At 37.4% G+C, this 20,772-nt stretch overlaps 3 protein-coding genes across 7 annotated transcripts; all 3 read left to right on the top strand.

The window, feature by feature from the left end:
• Positions 1-1,939: 1,939 nt before the first annotated feature.
• plagx (pleiomorphic adenoma gene X) lies at positions 1,940-7,574 on the top strand. Of its 2 annotated transcripts, XM_079802486.1 has the most exons (4): positions 1,940-2,168; positions 4,161-4,191; positions 4,361-4,418; positions 4,500-7,574. In XM_079802486.1, the coding sequence occupies exon 4, from the start codon at positions 4,540-4,542 to the stop codon at positions 5,686-5,688; it is 1,149 nt and encodes a 382-aa protein (XP_079658612.1). In that variant the 5' UTR covers positions 1,940-2,168; positions 4,161-4,191; positions 4,361-4,418; positions 4,500-4,539; the 3' UTR covers positions 5,689-7,574. The 2 variants fall into 2 exon arrangements, with proteins under 2 accessions (XP_079658612.1, XP_079658611.1); XM_079802485.1 differs by lacking the exon at positions 4,161-4,191 and having other exon boundaries at positions 2,041-2,168.
• Positions 7,575-8,163: 589 nt separating this feature from the next.
• trappc6b (trafficking protein particle complex subunit 6B) lies at positions 8,164-10,167 on the top strand. Its single transcript, XM_079802475.1, has 6 exons — positions 8,164-8,437; positions 8,567-8,634; positions 8,906-9,023; positions 9,260-9,343; positions 9,565-9,658; positions 9,851-10,167. The coding sequence occupies exons 1-6, from the start codon at positions 8,360-8,362 to the stop codon at positions 9,880-9,882; spliced, it is 474 nt and encodes a 157-aa protein (XP_079658601.1). The 5' UTR covers positions 8,164-8,359; the 3' UTR covers positions 9,883-10,167.
• A 721-nt stretch (positions 10,168-10,888) lies between these two features.
• tpx2 (TPX2 microtubule nucleation factor) lies at positions 10,889-20,320 on the top strand. 4 transcript variants are annotated; one of them, XM_079802474.1, is made up of 17 exons: positions 10,889-11,003; positions 11,523-11,649; positions 11,956-12,102; positions 12,620-12,740; positions 13,243-13,317; positions 14,883-14,996; positions 15,439-15,548; positions 15,651-15,814; positions 15,915-16,083; positions 16,297-16,435; positions 16,539-16,755; positions 16,845-16,940; positions 18,434-18,604; positions 18,682-18,828; positions 19,027-19,138; positions 19,386-19,552; positions 20,032-20,320. In XM_079802474.1, the coding sequence occupies exons 2-17, from the start codon at positions 11,541-11,543 to the stop codon at positions 20,140-20,142; spliced, it is 2,169 nt and encodes a 722-aa protein (XP_079658600.1). In that variant the 5' UTR covers positions 10,889-11,003; positions 11,523-11,540; the 3' UTR covers positions 20,143-20,320. The 4 variants fall into 4 exon arrangements, with proteins under 4 accessions (XP_079658600.1, XP_079658599.1, XP_079658598.1 ...); XM_079802473.1 differs by having other exon boundaries at positions 19,365-19,552; XM_079802472.1 differs by lacking the exon at positions 10,889-11,003 and having other exon boundaries at positions 11,370-11,649.
• The last annotated feature ends 452 nt before the right edge of the window (positions 20,321-20,772 follow it).

Raw genomic sequence — 20,772 nt, 5'->3', positions numbered from 1 at the left:
TTCAGCAAATTCATTGCATTATAAAAAAAAAAAAGACAAAGATGTAGTTCTCAAAGTAAAAACCAAATTAAAATCTCTCATGCCATAGATATGTTCTCAAAGCCTCAGATCATATGCAATTGAAACATTTAAACAAAAAAATGCTATTCTATGAAAAGCAATAGAGTGCATCAGTCGGGTTAAAATTATTTTCACAGCCTGGTAAAGTCACAAAATTTAAGTCAAGGCAATTGATATAATTTATATACTTTTTATGGTTATGCTCTGCTCTCTAAAATACTTAATTTGCTGCATATTTTGCTGTGCTCTTGATTTTGGCTTTCTCTTCTCAAATGAAGAACTATCTTTGTTCTCAAACTATCAACCATTTTGGGATGTACCAGTTTCTTATTTTTGAAACCTGCTTACTGATGTTCTTCAAGTACAATTCAAACTTTAGCACATTGTTCAATAATGTTAACCAGAATTGAATTGCAATTTGCTTTGCTGGTGAGGAGGTGGAAAGGATGTGAATATTTTTAGCCCTTGACACAGTATATTCTGCACTCTTGCTCTTAACTAGTGTGTAACGTGGCAACGATATATTATTTATGTATTGCTGACTGAAAAAATGCATGCATAATCTATTCCTTACCGGCAAGTATAACTCTTCCCTCTACGCAGTATAGAAACATTTATTTTCCTAATCTATCCATATAATGTTCACTATGCCACCGAACAATCCATATCACGGCGCAATATTTAGTATGATTCTTCAGTCTTTGTTTGATTATCTCTTTTGTTTTTGTGTTTCTAAAATCAGACGTAATATTGGCTGAAAAGATTAACCAACAAACAAAAGATTACAAAATCTGCTTTAATATTCTCCTTTTAAGGGCCATTAAGTTCTTGCATAAGTTTGTTAGTAATTTTATAAAATTAGATATGCATAGTGAGGTATGCATATACTGTATTTGATTTTTAAAGACATCACACAATTACTGTAACCTTGCTTTAAATATTCTCTTGCATTGGTGCAATTAAGTACTGAATGTTAAGAAATATATTGTTTTTAATAGTAGTCTAGAGTGAGAGCTTTGTTTTATTTTGTTAAATTAAAATAAATGCTATTTTATAAAGTTGTAAATGTTATGAATAATTTTCTAAATGTGATTTTATCAATTTTAATTTGTTCATTTTCAACTATATTTGTTCAACTATATAGCAGACTAATTCTCCAAAATATAATACTTAGGGCTTATTTAATAAATTATTTTAGAATCTGTCATAATCCTTATAAATAAATAGTTTACACTCACTGAGCTTCTTCAATGAGCAATTACCGACAATAATATTATAACAATTTAAAGAACTTTCATAGTCAAATAATGTGAATTGTTCTGACAGCTCTACCTAATGTTACGTTCAGTTTCTTATGAGACTTTCCCGGATGCAATTGTTGCACGTTTGTGAAATGGAAACAATGTTAGAAAAGCATAACTCGTCACATATATTCAAAATAAAAACGAAATTGTGCCAAACGTCACCTCAAAACAATTCATTAGGAATTTAAAATGGAGGAAAAAGTTGTGGTACTTTGTCACATTCGTTCACGCATGTAGGCTAAAGGTTTCATTGGCAACACCGGACGTTGTAAACAAGTCGAATGATGATATATTAATTGTATCTTGTCAAATACATTATTATTCATGATACAATTCGTAAAGATATAAGTTAATTTTCAGAAACTTTAACTGTTCTTTATCTAGTAAGTTGAACTAATTAGGCTAATTGTTTTTAGAAAATTGCTATATTCGACAAAATTTAGATTTGTTTTTTAGTGTATTTATAGACTCCACGTGAATGCCATGTGAGTGTTTAGGATATTTTAAATGGTGAAAAATAAGAGTGAAATCCAACCCTGAAAGTTGGTCAAAGTGGTCTGACGTCACGTTCCCACAATGCACGCGCCCATCAGCTCGAGCGCTGCTGTGTTTAGAGGGAAAGAAACAGCAGGCCCGAAAAATACACACATTATTCAACAACAAAAAAATATTATCCACTGCGAACAGTTCTTGAGAATTCATCGAGATATGGCCGAGAAACTATTTTTTTTATTTTCACCAATGTGAGGTCTAGGATGGAGAATGCATGTGAAATGCAACTTTTGCGGGGATCAAAAGTTTCTGGTGAGCACAAGATGTTTTTATGCAAATTATATTGTGTGAATTTGGGACCGCGTGGAATGTTTACACTGATGTTCAAATGTTTGAAAACCTCAGAGTTTCGTTGCTAGTATTTTTAGACTTTTGAAAACATAAATGTGTGCCATTTACCCACACAAGAGTGTTGCGTGCATGAGCAAACACATTAGCTACGCGACACTGTTAGTGTGTTTAATGTGTTTATTTAAAAAATAAAAAAAAGTAACATGGAGGAAAGCGTGAAGGGATAATTTGATTTGTGTTGCTTTATTACGGATCCTTTCGATTTTACCATTTAATCACAATGTTCCGCGGTTCTTTAGAGATTTTGCTGAGCGAAACGTGCCACGGGTTTCTGACCCCGAAACGTGCCAGCAAGTAAATAGGCTTTACTAAAAGATGCTAGTTAAATCAAAAAGGGTGTTTAAAGCCTGTTAGAGTTATTATAACACAAGACACAACTTTATATGTAACTACATCAAGTTTAGTACAGTTTGTTTAATATTATTATTTTTTTTAATCGTATTTACTACAATCATTTCATTTGTGAATGTCATATTTGCATGAAACTGTGAGTTGCAATGGGGGAAATGCTGTTACTATGTAATTAACATATTGGGATTTTGGTAACTTTACAATAATGTCTCATTTGTTAACACATTTACTAATGTGAACTAACAATGAGCAATATATTTTTATAGCATTTATTTATTATTTGTTAATTTTAAATCATGTTGGGTGACAGTGCATTAACTGTTATCAGATACAACTAATGATTTTACAAAATGTAGTAGTAATAACATTAAGAGGTTGTAGAACTATTTATAGTTTGTTAACGGCCAACCATATTGCAAAGTGTTTCTGTAACTTTAAATATTCAAAGCTGATAATAAGCAAAAATCTTATGTTTTTATTAATAATTGTATTATGGTAAATATACTCTCTATATCTCTACAAAAACATGTTTTTGTTTTAAAGTTAATGCATAAAGAAGCACAATTGGATTTATAAAACTACATTTTTGTAACCATAAAACAAAATCTTAATGTTGAAATAAAGTATTTATGTGCACATTTAAAATACTTGAAATGATTGCTTGAATGATTCCATTCTCTGAAAAGGGAGGGAGTAATAGTGGACATGCATTTTCCGGAGGTCTGTCAAGATAATGAATGTGCTTTTGTGAGACCCGAAACATGTAAACAAACCCTTTATAAATGTCACTAACCAATCATCATTGACATCCCTTCAGGGTGTTTTTAGTTTCTTGTGTTGAAATCTGTTACCATTCAGAAGCAGGTTGGTTCAAAGACTGCACTGCCAAAGTTTTATAAATAAATACAAAGTTCTTTTATTAATCATATAAATCTCTAAAATTACATAAGTTAATACATTATAAATCCTTTGTCTGCAAATCAGTTTTTTACAGTGTTGTTATTAAACTAAACAAATTATCTTCATGATTTGATTAATTGTATATATTACTTTTTTACCAAATGAGAAAAAATTCTCAAGTGTCTCATTTTTTTCAGAAATATTATGCGTGTTCTCTAAATAATATTTGTTGAAAGGAGACGATAGAAAATGATGCATGACATGTATTTGCTCTCAACTTGTGTATCGAAGCATATAGTTTTTGTATACTATGGCTTAAAATAGTTTTTGTTTATATAATCCAACAACATTGTACACATACAAAGATATATATATATATATATATATATATATATATATATATATATATATATATATATATATATATATATATATATATATATATATATATCATTTTTTATTAAGTTAAAACTTAAAAGGGTAGTTTATCCAAAAATGAAAATTCTGCCATTTACTCATCGTTCTTCTGTGGAACATAAAAGTTATTTTGAAGAATGTTGGTAATCAAACCTTTTTCGTTACCATTAACTTGCATTGTGTGGACACAATTTTTTTTTTATGTTCTTATTTTATGTTCCACAGAAGAAATTCATACAGGTTTGGAACTACAAGGGTGAGTAAATAATGGCAATTTTTTTTTTTTTTTTTTGAGAAACTATCTATTTAATGAAGTACAAAAATCCATTGTGGCTTTATTTATTTTAGATGGACATATGGTGGTGCGTGTTTTGATAGACCTGTAGCATATAGAATCTCAACACAATCTTTGTGTTTGTGTGCAGAAGTTTGAACATGCAAAAAGAACACCAAGAAAAATCACCTGTTGGAGCTTCTTCTCAGGTACTTGTGAAATGCTTTTGTCTTTGAAACAATGTATGATTTTACTACTTGTGGTCACTGATCTTCTTTGACTTTTCCTAGAGTGACATATGCCCTGAAAACTACACATATAAATGAGAAAATGTTCCATGGCAAGGACCAGCTAAACGGCCACCTGCAGAACCACGACCCCAACAAGCAGGAACTGCGGTGTGAGGAATGCGGAAAGTGTTACAACACTCGCCTGGGTCTTAGACGCCACGTGGCCACACATGCCACTTCTACCGACGGTGACCTCACCTGTAAGGTCTGTCGTCAGGTGTTCGAGAGCATGCCGGCCTTACTAGAGCACCTGAGTACGCACACCGGCCGGCCACCCCCGGGGACTGTGGTTCGGGAAAGGAAGCATCAGTGTGAGCGGTGCGGCCGGCGCTTCTTCACTCGCAAAGATGTGAGGCGCCACGCAGTGGTGCACACTGGCCGGCGGGACTTTCTGTGCCCACGCTGCGCCCAGCGATTCGGCCGTCGCGACCACCTCACCCGACACCTGAAGAAAAGCCACGCGCAAGATTTGGAGACCCTGCCACAGATGCCCATTAAGGAGGAGCCTAGTCCCACCATGTGCTCCGTCGGATCTCCGAAAGATGCTACAGAGGCGTTTTCCCTGGCCGTGTTCAATCCACAAGGTTTTCCTAGCGCATCTACCTCAGGGGTCAATCATCATCATCATCATCATCATCATCACACGATGGTGTCTGGCCCCCTGTCCAGCCCCATGAGTGTGGGCTGCTACCTCGAGCCAAACAAGCCGCAGCCGCAGCAGTACCAGCAGGCTCCCAGATATCAGCCGAGCTCCACTACCTCATATCTGAAAGCAGAGATGGAGAACTTCTTGACCGAACTCCAGTGCGGGCCTATGCCGCCACAGGCTGCCGTGGCGACTGCCGTCTCCCGACCGTGCGACCTCCTTCCCGATGGTCTGGGAGGTCAGAGTGCCCATTTCACCCTCAGGAACTCGGCATTCACCGCCGAGCCGCCTACCACCACCTCCGCCAACATGGACCTTTCACACCTGCTGGGCTTCCTGCCGTTCGGCCTGCCTCCCTACAGCACTCCCCTGGGATACTCCACCACCACCGCCGCGTCCCAAAGCCCTACCTCTCAGCTGTCTGGGCCACTTAGCTCATTTCAGCCACAGTCACTGCATGAGCCCCAGGCTTCAGGGCACTTAAACCAGCTCTCTGGTTTCTCGCCAACTCTACCTCGATTCCATCAGGCCTTCCAGCAATGATGTTGCCCGTGTCCACTATAACCTGCCAGTCACATGCAACAATTCTGTTGCATCATTGCCAAGTAGCTTAAAGGTAATGAACTGGAGATGTTAGGTGGGTGCGAGGTCTTCAAATGGATCCTGTAGAAATAGATGAGATGATCACTAGGATAGATGGAGTTTTGCTTCTAGAATAGTTTTAACTTTGTGGTTTTTCCTAGAGGGTCTTCTGAGTAACATTTTGTAGTGTTAAATGAACTCATAAAATTCATGAAACTTTGAAACTGAAAAGTAAGCAAAAGAAATACCTCAATATTTTTGTCACGAAGGAAAATAATGCTATTACAGTGTTCTCCGTTGTAAAATGAAGCACTTTTTTTATCAACGGCACTTCTATGACTAAAGGTGCGGTCACATTATTCGCGGCTCTGCGAATTTTCGCCAACAAAATACTATCATTTCAATAGGAATCCACGTGGGGATTTCACACAACGGCGAAAGATTTTTCCATGCAAATTTCCGTTGGTCACACAAATTTGCCGCATTGACCTGACTTCCTGTGTAAGCGGCACTATTGACGAATGAAATTGTTTTGCCTGTGAAATTTCGCCGAAATTCACTAATGTGATCGCGCCATAAGAGTCAAGTTGAACTGTGGTCGTAGATGTACCTCTCAGCTCACGGTCACACAACACAAAAAACCTACCTCTCTAAGCTGAACTCTTGTCATGAAAAGGATTCAACCATTTGACAAGAAATTAGGCAAATCCTCGCGCCAATTGCGTGAAGAACGTTTTCTCATTTGTTGATGCTGTTTTTTTTTTTTTTAGAAAGCTCAGTGGTTTTAGTTATGAAAATTTTAGAGTCAGGTGATTAATTAGCATTTAATTAATTAGCTTGTGTTGATTTTAGACATTAGGTAAATGTTTTTAGGTGCTGTTGTGTTCACATCCTTAATGCTTATGAAAGGAATCACTTATTTGTGGAGACCCGTCTCCTGTAAATCCCCATCTCTCTCTGTTCATTCCTGAGTATTTTGTGAAATGCAAAAAAAAAAGTATTGTTTATAGGAATTGAAAATCATAAGTGAACATTTGTTTAAAATTAAGTAGCCCATCCTGACAAATTCCCAATATGGGAACTAAGTAAAATATACAACTAAAATATAATTGTTTTTTTTTTGTTTAGTAATAAACAAGAATTGATCATATATACGCCCTGCATATCGCTGTAAAAAAAGTATTTTGGGCAAATAATTGGTTGTACTTGTTTTACAAAAATGATTCTCACGCTACAAAGTTTTGCCTGGATTCTGGAATTTCAGACGAAATAAGCTTAGCACATACCCGGTTATTGCTGAAGCACTTCACGTATCTCTCCATGCAAAACCAGGAGCACTGCCAGAAAAACAAGTGTTTTGTGTAAATTTGAGTGGCATTTTAGCACTGCTTAACTGTCTATTCTTTTGGCTCAGTGTTACATGCACCAGTGACCTATAAGGTAACTGTTGGTATATGTTGTTTTCAACTCCATTTTGTCCATGCCAACTGAAGGGGTGAGTTAATTTCATGATATCCTTCTGTTTCTTTCCAATTTGTTCAGAAATCACCATTGGCTGAACTGAAATGGAATTGACCTCAACTTAACTGTGATGTTTAGACTTGGACTGATCTACCTCAGTGAGATGCACAGCTGTACTGTACCTTTAGTGAGAAATGTAAAGTTTCAATGGCTGTTTAGCTGGAGTAAACAGGTGTTTTACATCTTTAACATTCTAAGCATTGGCATTTTTGTGTTTCAAGGACTGTTTATTTTCATAAACATTCTGAAAGCAAAAGTGAATGAGTGAGCGATGAAGGTGCGTGCAGAAACAATGTTATGGATGAATTAAGAAATAAAGCATCTTGTAGAACTTGGGTGTCTGGTGTGCTTTATTCATTATTTACTGTTGGTAAAACCGCATTACAAATTTTTAGCAAGGCCACTGAAATTTAAGTATTTATGACAAATTCATTTATTTTAGGTTATTACAAGAACTTTTAATTAGAAATGTAAAATATATTATGTTTTTATGACAGTGCACAACATGCAATAGGTAACTTCGTAATCTTATAAAATATAAATACAGAAAATTAGTTGACAATGATTGTGAATAAATACGTAATTAATTTACGGTTTAATACATATAACAACCACTATTTTATAAAATACAATACAAGCGTATAAACACTGCAATTTACACTATTAGGACTGCAAAAAAACGCGGGTATTGTTTGTTTGTTACTACATTGAGTTCAATACTCAAATGTGCAATATAGTATTGATTGTTGTGATCCCTCAATTTAGCAAAAACAAGCAAGGTGTTGATTGTAAAAGTCAATCGGTTGTTCTTTTTCGTGACTGCACCACTTTTTACTTCATTTCTGCTTTGATATGTAAATAAAACGAGAGGAAAACATCTTCAGATTCAGGCAAATACAAGGGCAGCTAATTCTCAGGCAAACAGGAAGTGGAACAGCTGTGAAGAAGGACCCTATTACAGTCGACTACACTGGCTTAATATTTGAATTTAATTGAAATATTCGCACAATGAATATTGTCTGTTTACTAAAGTAGCAGCTGATTTATACCTGTAGTCGGTTTGGGTCGTGCGGCTGTTGTTTGTCGCTTGTCAGTTTCAGTTTGGCTTGAGATGGCAGACGAGGCTCTCTTTCAGTTCCTGCACAGTGAAATTATCCAGTATGTCAACAGTGCAGAAACTGGAGAATCGGTAAGAGCTGGAGATACACGGTGACAGAACTGTAGTAGAATAGCTTAATAGAACTGAGTAAGCCCAGGACAACAATAAAGCAAATATTGTGGGAACGTTGCATGTTGAACTGAAGTTTTCTGTGCACAGGAGAATGGACGATGTGTTTCTAAACTTGAGAACATGGGGTTTCGTGTGGGACAAGGACTTATTGAGAGGTATCATAACAGATATGTACATCCTATTCATAAGTAAAGCAGATCATCTGATGACATCCTATAATCTGATGTTATGCTTGTGCAGTTATTTTTTTGTTGTTGTACTAGATCAGATTGTCACGGGAATAGCCAGAGTTGAACTCACAACTAAATGGGTTGTTTTCAGTTTGCTGAAATGTAATATACCATTTAATTAGTATTCGAAAAATGCCAATTCAAGCCATTTCTTCTTGAGAAGATGTGTCTCAACAGCCCAAATTTCTGTTTGCAGGTTTACCAAAGACACGCCACGTTTCAAAGATGAGCTTGATGTCATGAAGTTCATCTGCAAAGATTTTTGGACATGTGTTTTTAAGAAGCAAATTGACAACCTGAGAACAAACCACCAGGTGTGTACAAGAAAATGGAAGTCCAGCTGTTTTATATATATATATATATATATATATATATATATATATATATATATATATATATATATATATATATATATATATATATATATATATATATATATATATATATATATATATCCAAAACACCATTGTTATGTCAGTTCCTAAAGTTAAATGTAATTATTTATTGAATAACATGACATATGAAAATCAAGTTTGCAAATTGTTTCTAGGGTATTTATGTGCTACAAGATAACAAATTCCGTCTGCTGACCCAACTGTCTGCTGGCAAACAGTATCTGGAACATGCGCCGAAGGTATACACATAAACAATCTCAATAAACTTGATAACCTGACTTTAAAATTCTATCTATCTATCTATCTATCTATCTATCTATCTATCTATCTATCTATCTATCTATCTATCTATCTATCTATCTATCTATCTATCTATCTATCTATCTATCTATCTATCTATCTATCTATCTATCTATCTATCTATCTACTGTATTTGGTGGTTCTCTTTTTTTGTCTACAGTTCTTAGCCTTCACCTGTGGACTGGTCCGAGGAGCACTTTCAAACATTGGTGTGAAAAGTATAGTCACAGCGGAAGTGTCAGTCATGCCTGCCTGTAAGGAACAAATTATATTCAAAAATATAATAACTACTAGATTTACTGTACTTTTTCTTTCATGATATTACTCAATCTGTAACTGATCACCAATGGAGTTTGTGGTTTTTCCAGAGTTCCTGTTCTCGCCAAGTTCTAATTAATTTTAAAATGGTCTCCATAACTCCTTCTCTGCACCTTGTTTGTTTTCAGGTAAATTCCAGGTGATGATCCAGAAGATGTGATCCACTACAAAGGAGTGTATTGCTCATAACGTGCATCTGTTTCATTGCCTTGTCATTTTTTTATTGTCTTGTCCATTTTATTGCTAATGTTACTTTGATTATTTTTTATTTTCAGTAACTTGATAACTACTGGCATTAAAAGTGTTTTGGCATGTATTGTAAAGCCTTATTTGTACTGTATTTTGATAGTGTTTTAACTTTTGACATTCATTATTCTCTGCCCACATTCACTTTGTTTTGAAGATTAATTTGCACTGATAACATTAAAGCTGAAATCCTGGTTTGAGTTTGTGGTTCATTTTTGGAAATGAATGAATATTGGGAATTAAGATTAATGAATGTGATGGTTACGATAAGGTTTCATTTAACACTGGTTAACTACATTAGTCAATATGAACTGATAAAGGTTTCATTTGTTAACACTGGTTAACTACATTAGTTTATATGAACTGATAAGGTTTCATTTGTTAACACTGGTTAACTACATTAGTTAATATGAACTAACAATGAACAATCCCAGCATTTATTCATCTTTGTTCTCAACATATACTAAAATATTTATAAGGTCAAATGTGTTAAGATTATTTAATGCACTGTGAACTAACATTAACTTTTTTTATTAACAAAAGTTAATAAATGGTGTAAAAAATATTGTTAGTGCACTATCCACTGTCAACAAATGATACCTTATTGTAAAGTGTTACCTATGCTTTTTAATAGCGTCATAGCACAAAGATCGCTCTGTAGAACAGTAGAAGACTTTACTACTACTAGACAGCTGCTAGTGTATAATTAATAATGTGTATATAAAAACAATTATTGATATATTTAAAAACTTCAGGCTGGTTTTAAATGTCCTCCTTTTGTGAGATCAGCTAGTCACGTGGTTATTGCGTTCTAAAACGTCAGAAACACGGAGCTAATAGGAAACGAGACGCGCCGTGATAAGCACTCTGATTGGCTGATTCATAAATGCAGTTCTAACGGCACTAACATTCAAACTAGCATTCGTGTCGGATTGTTTGAGGCTGGAGGATACGAGCCGTCTGCTGTGAGACGTTAAACCTTTTACTATATATTTTCAGCATCTCAGGTTGCTATAGGAGTCACCGACTTGAACTGTGAGTTAAGTGTTTATAGATTTGTATGCGGTATGATATTTTCTTTGACGCTAATGCTGCGTTTAAGTGAAGATAAAATTGGAGGGGTCGTTTTGGGCCGTAACCGTAGAAAGCCTTGGTGTAATAGAACGGCTGAATGGAAAAAGCGTTTCCTGATTTTAGTATTGTCTTACTCTCTAATATGATTATTATTTAGATTGCGTTTGTTTTCATTTTGCCCTTTGTTTGTGCATGAGTAAGTTAATGAGATATAGACCTCTTTCATAGCTGATTCTCAAATCATGTAAGTGCCAGTCTGTCACTTTAATAATTTATAATATTGATACTCTACATTAATAATTCTTATATCCCAAACTGATCGATTTGTGTGTTATTATAGGCTAAAGCTAGGCCTTGAGTCTGACCATCGACTGCCATTTTGCGCCACTCTGCAGGAAATGCTGTTCTTCATGCCCTTTATGCTGTATTTTATATACAATATTATTATAGATTTGAATGTGTAAATGCATGCTTGTGCAGGATCTTTCCCGTGTGAATATGGAAGGGGACTCTGCAGATGCCTACACTTGGGATGCCCCTTCTCATGTTATTGAGTCTATTGACGACTTTGTCCTGGACCCTCAGGACAATGCCGACCAGTGGTTCGGTATGGCTTTAATTTATATAACTTGCATGTAAAATACACATTTGTTGTTCCCATCATTGATTGTAATACAGAAATCTAGTGTATATTTAGAAATGTTAAGTCAAACCTTGATGTCCTGTGGTGTGACCTGCTGAACCTGTTTTCACTGTATTGTGCATGCAGTTTTGGTGTCAGAAATATTAGGATTTTATGAAATATTTGTACTTACCAGAATTTGTTACACCACAGGTCCACTGAAAGAACCTCATGAAATCAAAAAGTTGATTTTAAACTGGTAAAACTGTCTTTGTGCTGTTTTAATTTTAGAATTGAAGGCGGCTCCTACAAGCGGGGCTTTGGAACAGCTCACCACCCCTTTACGGACCGCAAGTCCTTTTGATGAAGTCCATGATACTAACAGACCCAAAGCTTTGGTATCTCCCATGGTCAAACAAGTTGAGATTACAAGCTCAGGTTGGGGAAACTGCTTTGTTCACTTAAAATTAAGTATGGAAGCTTGTTTCTGCTACAGAATAAAGAAGTCACTATTTAATTCTCATAATACTTATTAATGTACTTGTGAAATGGTTGCAGTTAGCTTTAAAAAAATAAAATAAATAATAATAATCAAGCTTCCATACTTGAGGCCTGTTTACACCAAGGATAACTAATTATATTTGCATTATCATCCCCACAGATGCATTATAGAATTGTTTATTCTAAGTGTGACCTGTAGTTTTGTTGCCTATCTTAAATGCTCAAGCTCTTTAAAATCAGATTCTGATTGGCTGTCCATATTTTCATCAACTGGGGAAAAATTCTGACAGTGATACGAGCTATTGATATAGCTGTGGTGTGCACTTCCCTATTTTCATAGAATTTGAACGGTTATTCATTTTATAGTTCTCCTTGCTGTGTACATGCCTTTAGCAACCATTTGGAAAAAGGTGTTCATTTTGCATGTCTGTTCTTAACATCTGCTCTGCTTCAGATGTCACAGAAAGCGCCTCCACAGAGGTCCCACCTAACATAGTCACATCATGGGGGAATGGCAAAACAACTACTGCAGCTCCTGGCCAGGGCCAGAAATTGGTCTCTGCTCAACCACGCAGGTAAAGCGAGATCTGCTTCTGAAAGAAACACCGGTCAACCAGCCATAAGTGGAGCGGAACCCGCTTCTGTTTTGATCACATGTATTTAATATGTATCGGCCATGTAATAGTCAGTGATGCTGATATGGCAATACATTTAAATGCTACTTTTCTATTCCGGACTTGTGCAGAAACTGCATTGCAATCATTCCCCAAAATGTCATTTTTGTGGAACATTAAGAAGTCTGTAAACAGGATGTTAAACCACACAGGGGCCAGTGACCGAACACGCTAAAGATGGCAAATACTGTACCAGGCACAGCAAGTTCATTGCGACGCTGAAAAAATTGAAATATTGAATTGGGACTGGGGGTTTATAACAATGTGTCTCTAAAAGCATCTTTTTATGTTCAATGTCATTTTCCTTTTTTACCTCTGAATAATGCTTGTTTATAAGCGCCCTATGGAACTGGTCCCTTTCTTCTCGCTCTTCTAACACTATCGGTTGACTTTCTTCCTGCAGAGTGTCCAAACGGCCAGTGCCAAGAAATGAAAAGGTTACAGCAATTTCAACACCCCCTGTTGTTAAGAAAAGAAGGTATGTGTTCCTAATATTTGGATCCATTTCAGTCAGGACCACTTCGTCAAGTATATTGTTTATTATCGTTGTTGACAATCATAGTTAGTGTTGGCGGTATACTTCTGTGCAAGAACTCCCCACGCCTGTCCATGCACCCATGCCTGGACCAGAGTATGTGAGTGGAGTGCAAGCGGAGCGAGGAGTGGAGCTGTGTGATTTTGAATGGAGTGAGGAGTGGATTTTTTTTTAAAAGTCGGAGTGTCATGGTTTTCACTCGCTCAGAGCGCTCAATAATACAACTGCTTTTTTATCCAGAACACATGTTTAACTATCCTCAGTGCCGCTGTGCGCATATGCTATAAGGTGTGTTTTTTTGTTTTTAAACCTTGTACATACTGAATATGATCGGGAGAAGGCACATTTTAAACAAGTAGCACTTATTCACACAAGTGTTCTCTCTAATTCAAACAAATGTAGTCTTAGTGTTTAGCTGCTTGGTTATCTGTATCTGATTTTAAATTAGCAGAAATCTAATGTATAGTGACCTGTAGATAAAATTACGGATAAAAAAAACATAATACTATTTTCATCTTTCCAAACTAAATTTGCACTGCAAAAAGCAATGATGTTTAACTTTTAATGCTGATAAAGCCTAATGGCATGTCATAGGAAAAAATTGCACACTGTTCTGTTAAACCAGGTTGAAAATATTGCCAATTGTTTATTATTTTTATTTAATGTATGTTATAAAGTGAACTTAAGACATTTCGGAGCTTACTTCAATACACTAGTGTTTAGCTGCCAATTTCCTTGGAGCGAAGGCGGAGCGGTGTTTGATATCAGTGAGCGGGGAGTGGGAAATGGTCGAACCTGGAGCGTAGCTGGTGCATAGTGATTATTGAATGCCTAGAGCGTGGAGGGGAAGTTGCTTTTACTGTCTATGAGGCAATTGGGGGGACGTGGAGGCATAAACGTAGATAGATGTTGCAGATCCTGCTTCATTCATCAAAAGTTGCTCCTGCTCACTCTCTGTCTCTGCAAAATTCGGTGATTCAGATTTTACATTGCACAACTACTAGAAGACTTGCCGCTGTCGGACAGGTTGCTCACGTCATATATGTCGTCAAGCTCAGTCTGAGGCTGCGCAGTACGCTCAGCCATCAGGAAGTAAGTGCTCCTAGTGTGGCTTCAATTCTCTCCGTCGAAGTCTATGGGGTCGCTGTGTCATTTCTTTTACTGTCTATGGACTGGATTGGTACACTTCAGGAACAGCTGGGTATCAGCTGATGTGAGCTTGACTGACGTGGCCTGAACTGAGCTGATGCGATGCTTGGTTTTTTTGGTACATTACAAAGTGTTCAATTAGCTGCTTTGTCTCACTGCATAGAGTTGTACCAACTGCCACTGTGAGGAGATTTTATCAGCGGCGAAGGTAAAACTCAGCTTGGTGTTTGCTAAGATGTGCAGGGCACCTAGTGGGGATTTTAGTAGACTCCACTGGTGAATTGGCTGGTAATGTGGGGTGTTACTCGAAAGTAACTATTCTGTAATTTTTACAGTTGTTTTGTTTTATCATCTCATAGAAGCTCAACATCCAGAACTGTGCGACGCAGTGGTGCTGGGGCAAGGAGCAGTGTCCGCCTGAGGAGCAAACCAGCTATTACCTCAGAGATTGCTTCTACTTCCAACACTACAAAGTGAGAATCTTCTTAGTCTGCAACTCTGCATACAGTTAGCAAAGTCAAACTACACTACAGTTCAATTTAAATATGTAATACTTTTTTATTTTTTAAAAGGATGCATTGAATTGTTCAAAATTGAAGCTATTTTAAAACCATTTCAAAATTACAAAAGTTCCCCATTTCAAATTAATGCGGTTCTTTCTATTCATCAAATCCTGAAATGTATGGTAACTTTTCCACAAATTAAAATAAGTAGTGCAACTGTTTTCAAAATAAGATGCATTTCTGAAGGATCATGTGACTGGAGGAATGGTTGCTGAATTTTCAGCTCTGCCACGACCAATAAATCCATTATACATTTAGTATTGTACATTTAAGTTTTGTATTGGTAAGAAACTGGAGTCTTGCCAGAATCTTTTTTTTTTATTAAATGCTTAAACTGTCTTTTGAACTTTAGACAGAAGAGCACTGAGCAGCAAGAGCTGGAGCGCATTGAGGCTCTGCAGAAAGAAGTGTCAGAGCATCGCCGGAAGAACGAGGCCAGCTACAGGGCTGCCCTGGCAGGAAGTGAGTCACTGGCTAAATTTAATAGATCTACTATTTGTATTGAAATGCTGCCTTTTTAATTTTCTATTGGTTTTTAATTGGTGTTCTGATATCTTTTTAAAGGTCAGCCTCCTAAGAAGCATGTCCTGTCAACAACTATTCCCAAAGAGTTCAACTTCCGCTCTGATAGCAGGCTGAAGAATCACACGGATGGTGGCTCTGCAGATGATCACTCGTACAGGGAAATTAACTTCACCTCTCAGCTCCGCAAGCACCCATCTTCCCCTGTGAGTACCATCACTAGGATGGGTCTGGATATGTTGGATTTGTTTGTATTTAAGCTGCTTGATGGTTTTTAGAGATCTGAATGCTGTTGTCATTCTGTAGTTGAAGGCTCCAAAGGGAACAACCATTCCCAAACCCTTCAACCTCTCCAGAGGAAAGCGGAAGCATGGTGAGGCAGGAGCCTACGTGCCAATGGCCCAGCAGATTGAGCAGTTCCAGACACGCACACCCACTCGCTATCACCTGCGCAGTAGGCAAAGCCAGGAGAGAGGTGTGTCTGCTCTTAGACCTTGTTCCTGGTGGCTTTGAATATTGTTAGCATTGCATTCTTGTTTGGTGCTAAACCATACATTTTTGCTCTCTTCATTCCAAACCCATGACTTCCATGAAGTTGTTCTATTCTCTTTCATTAAATCATTCATTCAATTATTTCCTCTAAAATATTATCCTTTATTTCCCCCATTTTTGCCGGTTTTATTTGCAGGACCATCACCAGTGAAGACTGAGAAGGCAAAAATTACACACCCTAAAACGCCACAGCTTATGACTCGTCAGCGACACCGTCCCACTCTTGTGAAGAGCACTGCAGAGATTGAGGCTGAAGAAGCAGAAAAACTGCAGCAGTAAGCTTTGCTTGGCTGTTTTGCACATTTGTTTTTTTTTATTAATGTTTAATTTAAATGTGGCACAAGTTTGAAAGTGTTTACTTTTCTTCTGTCCCCTCAGGTTCAAGTTCAAGGCTCTAGAACTCAACAGAAAGATTCTAGAGGGTGCTCTGATTCCCAAAAAGCCTGCTAGTAAAGGGGTTACCAAGACTGAAGGCTTCCAACTCGAGATTGAGAAGCGACTTCAGGAGAGGCAGGCTAATAAGAAGCCTGAGGAAAAAGAGGACCTCACATTCCATCCCAGACCACTACCAACCCGAATTCTGGAGGAAGTTGTGGTTGGTAACCAGTCCTTAAACCTTCAAGCATGATTTGCCAAATTGATGTCATATTTATTATTCTGCTGTCCCTGTTTTAATTCTTAAAGGGTGTCCCAGAGAAGAGGGTTCTAAATCCAACTGTTCCTGAATCACCGGCTTTTGCTCTTAAAAACCGTGTGCGAATTGAAAGGAAAAAAGAAGAGGTAAGGTTTAATCCATGTATGCTTTTTTTTTTTATATATATATATATATATATATAATGTATGTGTATATGTGTATATATTATATATATATATGTATATGTGTATATTAGAGCTGCAACTAACGATTATTTTTTCTGTCGACTAATCTAACGATTATTTTTTCGATTAGTCGACTAATCTAACGATTATTTTTCCAGATTAATCTTATGATTCTTTTTTACTGATTATTGTATTTCAAAGAGGGTAGTGAATTTGTATATTATTTTAACATGAAATCAATGAATGATGACAATATTAATTGTATTTCAGGAAAGGTAGTGTACATAGTATGCCATTTTATAATGAAATATATGAACACAAGAAGCTTTTTAAACATAATATATAATGATACTATTCATCATAAAATGTATACAGAGTAGGCCTAATTAGGAAAAGTTGTTTACTATAGTAGTTGAGTATGATTTACTTATTGATTTGTGTCAATAGTAAACGAAAATGCACTTGTATTTATCTGCAAAAGGTTCACATACAGGAGCTTTCAGCATAGTTTTAATATAGTATAACTAGTCGTCTATTTTGAAGATACATGTGCATAAACAACGACTAAAGCTGCCAGAAGTTTTTGCCCAAACTTCAAAGACACATTTAAATGATTAAAGCTAGAGGCATATCTTAACTTTAATGTTACTTTAATCATGTAAACTACCTATATACAGCAAGTTATTATGCATATGTGTTTGGGACAGAGCGGAACCAGGTCGCATTTACAGCAGATATATGCAGCCCATAATAAATAAAAGCACGAGACGTACTGGGGTCGGAGAAGAACCCCGGAAAATGTGACCGTCTGTTGCAATACACGCGTGGCGCGTTCAGCTGCGCGAGAGAAGACTGGCAGCAGGGTTGCCAGGTTTTCACAATAAACCCACCCATTCGTTACTCAAAACTAGCCCAAAACAAGCCCAATCGCGTTTCGGGGAGGTTCTCTTGTAAACATCGCGTTCGGGGGGTTAAATATGTGTGTTTTTTTGCTTCAACCCGCGGACATGAGACACAGCCCGCGGCAACAGTGTAGAAGTAGCCCAATTCCGCGGAAAAAAGTGGACTTGGCAACACTGACTGCAGTGTGAAAGCTCCCGCTCTCCACGCGCACAGCTCCTGCTCTGCCTGCGCGCGCAGTGTGAAACCGGCGTTACAGAGCGAACAAAGCACAGTTTTACTCGGCTTCTGTTTAAAGTTCTCCCACACTTTTGAATGTCGCGGTCTGGCTTTATATGATAAATGATAATTTTCACTATGCCCGGGAGCCGAAGCTGCCATTATTCTAGATCTTCTGTTCCATTCTAGAACGTAAATAATGTGCCGCCGACGCGTCGACGTATTTTCGTAGTCGACGTCATCGACGTCGACGCGTCGTTGCAGCCCTAGTGTATATATAATATATATATTGTTTATGTGTGTATTCTCTACAACTAACTACTTTGAATCTCCAGGAAAAGCCTCCTGCTCCTATTAAGGCACTTGCTGTGCCCCACTTTCTGCCCTTCCATCCCAAACTGCCAGTCAAGAGCCAGGTAGAAATGTGCCCGTTCTCTTTTGAGGAACGTGAGCGTGAACGAAAGGTCTTAAAGGAGAAGAAACTAGAGGAACTAAGAAATGAAGAGGTATTTCCTTTGTCTTATTGACACCCAAACCTTCATTTGTATCGTGCCTAAATGCACTGCCTCGCCAAATCTTACAGGTGCCAAAGTTCAAGGCCCAACCCCTTCCTGACTTCCATGAAGTGCACCTCCCTGAGAAAAAGGTAGCAGAGCCCACTATACCTGCTCCTTTCAAGCTGATGATTGACGAACGAGGAACTGCAAAGGGAGAGCGCTGGGAACAGATGGTAAGATAATTTGAGCCAATTCTCATTCCATTGTTTAATGTTACGTTCTACTGCACCACAGACATGCAATGTGTTGGCTTGGCATTTGTTTTTATACTTGCAACTAGTTGGCTACTTTCAATTTGTTGTCTCTGCTTATAAGTGGCATTATGGTCTCTATTTTAACTGGTTTATTCCATTTTTAAAATCTTTCCTCAGATGAAAGAGGAGTTGAAACGTCAGGCTGAAGCAGCATGTTTTAAAGCACGGCCAAACCATGTAGTGCACAAAGAGCCATTTGTTCCAAAGAAGGAGAATCGTTCCATCCTGGGTATGCTTTTTATATTTTTGTGGTGGATTGTTTGTGATCTTTCCAGCTTGTGTTGTGCTGTCTACAGTCTGAACTTCCCTTGGGCTTGTTGGCTTTTTTTTGAAGTGCACAGTTAACTCAAACCACTCTCGGTTCCTTCCAACTTTCACTGCTGCCATCACTGTTCTCACCTCCTATCTGACCACTTCACCTGGTCCTCTTTGTTCACCTTTGGCACTTTCTCAAGCCAATACTACTAATCCTGCAGTTACGGAGGGCTTCCAGCTGGCGACAGAGCGGCGCGCCAAGGAGCGCCTGGATTTCGAAAAGGAGTTAAGTGAGAGGGAGACTCTGAAGGCTCGCATGGAGGAGGAGCGGGCTAGAGAACAAGAGGAGCAGGAAAAGGAGGAGATTGCGAGGCTGCGGCAGGAACAGGTAAGATTTCAGAATGAATTCTTCAGAATGGAATTGTTTTTGCCTCCCCTAGGCGTGGAAATGTAAAATCTGTAAAGGCATCATTCACCCAAATATTATTATTGAATATCACTTACTCACCCTCGGTGTTCCAAACCTGTATGAGTTTCTTTCTTCTGTTGAACATAAAATGATATTTTGAAGAATGTTGGTAACCAGACAGTTGACTTGATTAGTAGGAATAAAAAATACTATGGAAGTTGATGCCATCAGCTTGGTTACCAACATTCTTTAAAATATAATTTTATGTTCAACAGAATAAACGCATACAGATTTGGAACCATGCGTAAATGGCGATTTTTAAATTTTTGGGTGAGCGATCCATTTTAAGTCATCTAGTTTATTAATTTTCAAGATGTAAAATTTAATAGGTTTCCATTTTGTTTATCTTCTATTGCAAATTACTTTTTTTTTTTATTGAATCCATTTTGTCTCCCAAGGTGCGAAAAGCTCAACCTATCAGACGTTACAAGCAAATCGAGCTAAAAAAGAGTGACGTGTCCCTGACAGTTCCCCAGTCGCCCAACTTTTCTGATCGATTCCGCATGTAAATGCTTAACACAGTTCGATAATTGTAAATAGTTTTTATGTTTTGATTTTCTTGTTTTATATAACTCTTTGAATATGTAGAGTAGATTTTTATCTGTCTGACTTTTCCTGTATATGCAGATTAATGTATCTGTCTTTTTTAGCCATTTTACATCTTACAATAAAGATACTTGTACTGTGTATGTGGTGTGGTTAATGACTGTAGGGGCTCAACTCAATGAAATGGTTGACATTTGGTCCTAAAAATGACCACAGTTGGGACATTTCTACAGAAGCTGTCAACTGGGGCCCGTTTCAGAAAGGAGGTTAAGTGAAAACTCTGAGTATGTTAACCCTGAAATAAGGGAAACTCTGGGTTTTCTGTTTCAGAATGGGAGGTATGTCAAACCCGAGAAAGCAGGGTAAGCCAAGCCCGTTTCTGAAAGAGAGGTAACTTCTACTCAGAGTCAGTTACCAGGGTAACTTACTCTGTGAACCTAACCTGGTCTGGAGCAGGTTTTCTTTGGTAAACCCAGAGTTTCTTTCGTTCTCCTCCCCTTTTTGAAGCACCAGCAGTGTTTAAATACTTTATTCATTCATTCAAACGCCACAAATGCTTTTCTTACTGAGTATTTTGGTCGTATTTCAAGTAT

This window comes from Gobio gobio, assembly GCF_949357685.1.
Source record: "Gobio gobio genome assembly, chromosome: 21".
NCBI lineage: Eukaryota > Metazoa > Chordata > Actinopteri > Cypriniformes > Gobionidae > Gobio > Gobio gobio.
The sequence above is the reverse complement of the archived record's forward strand: the minus strand, read 5'-3'. Positions and strand labels throughout refer to the sequence as shown.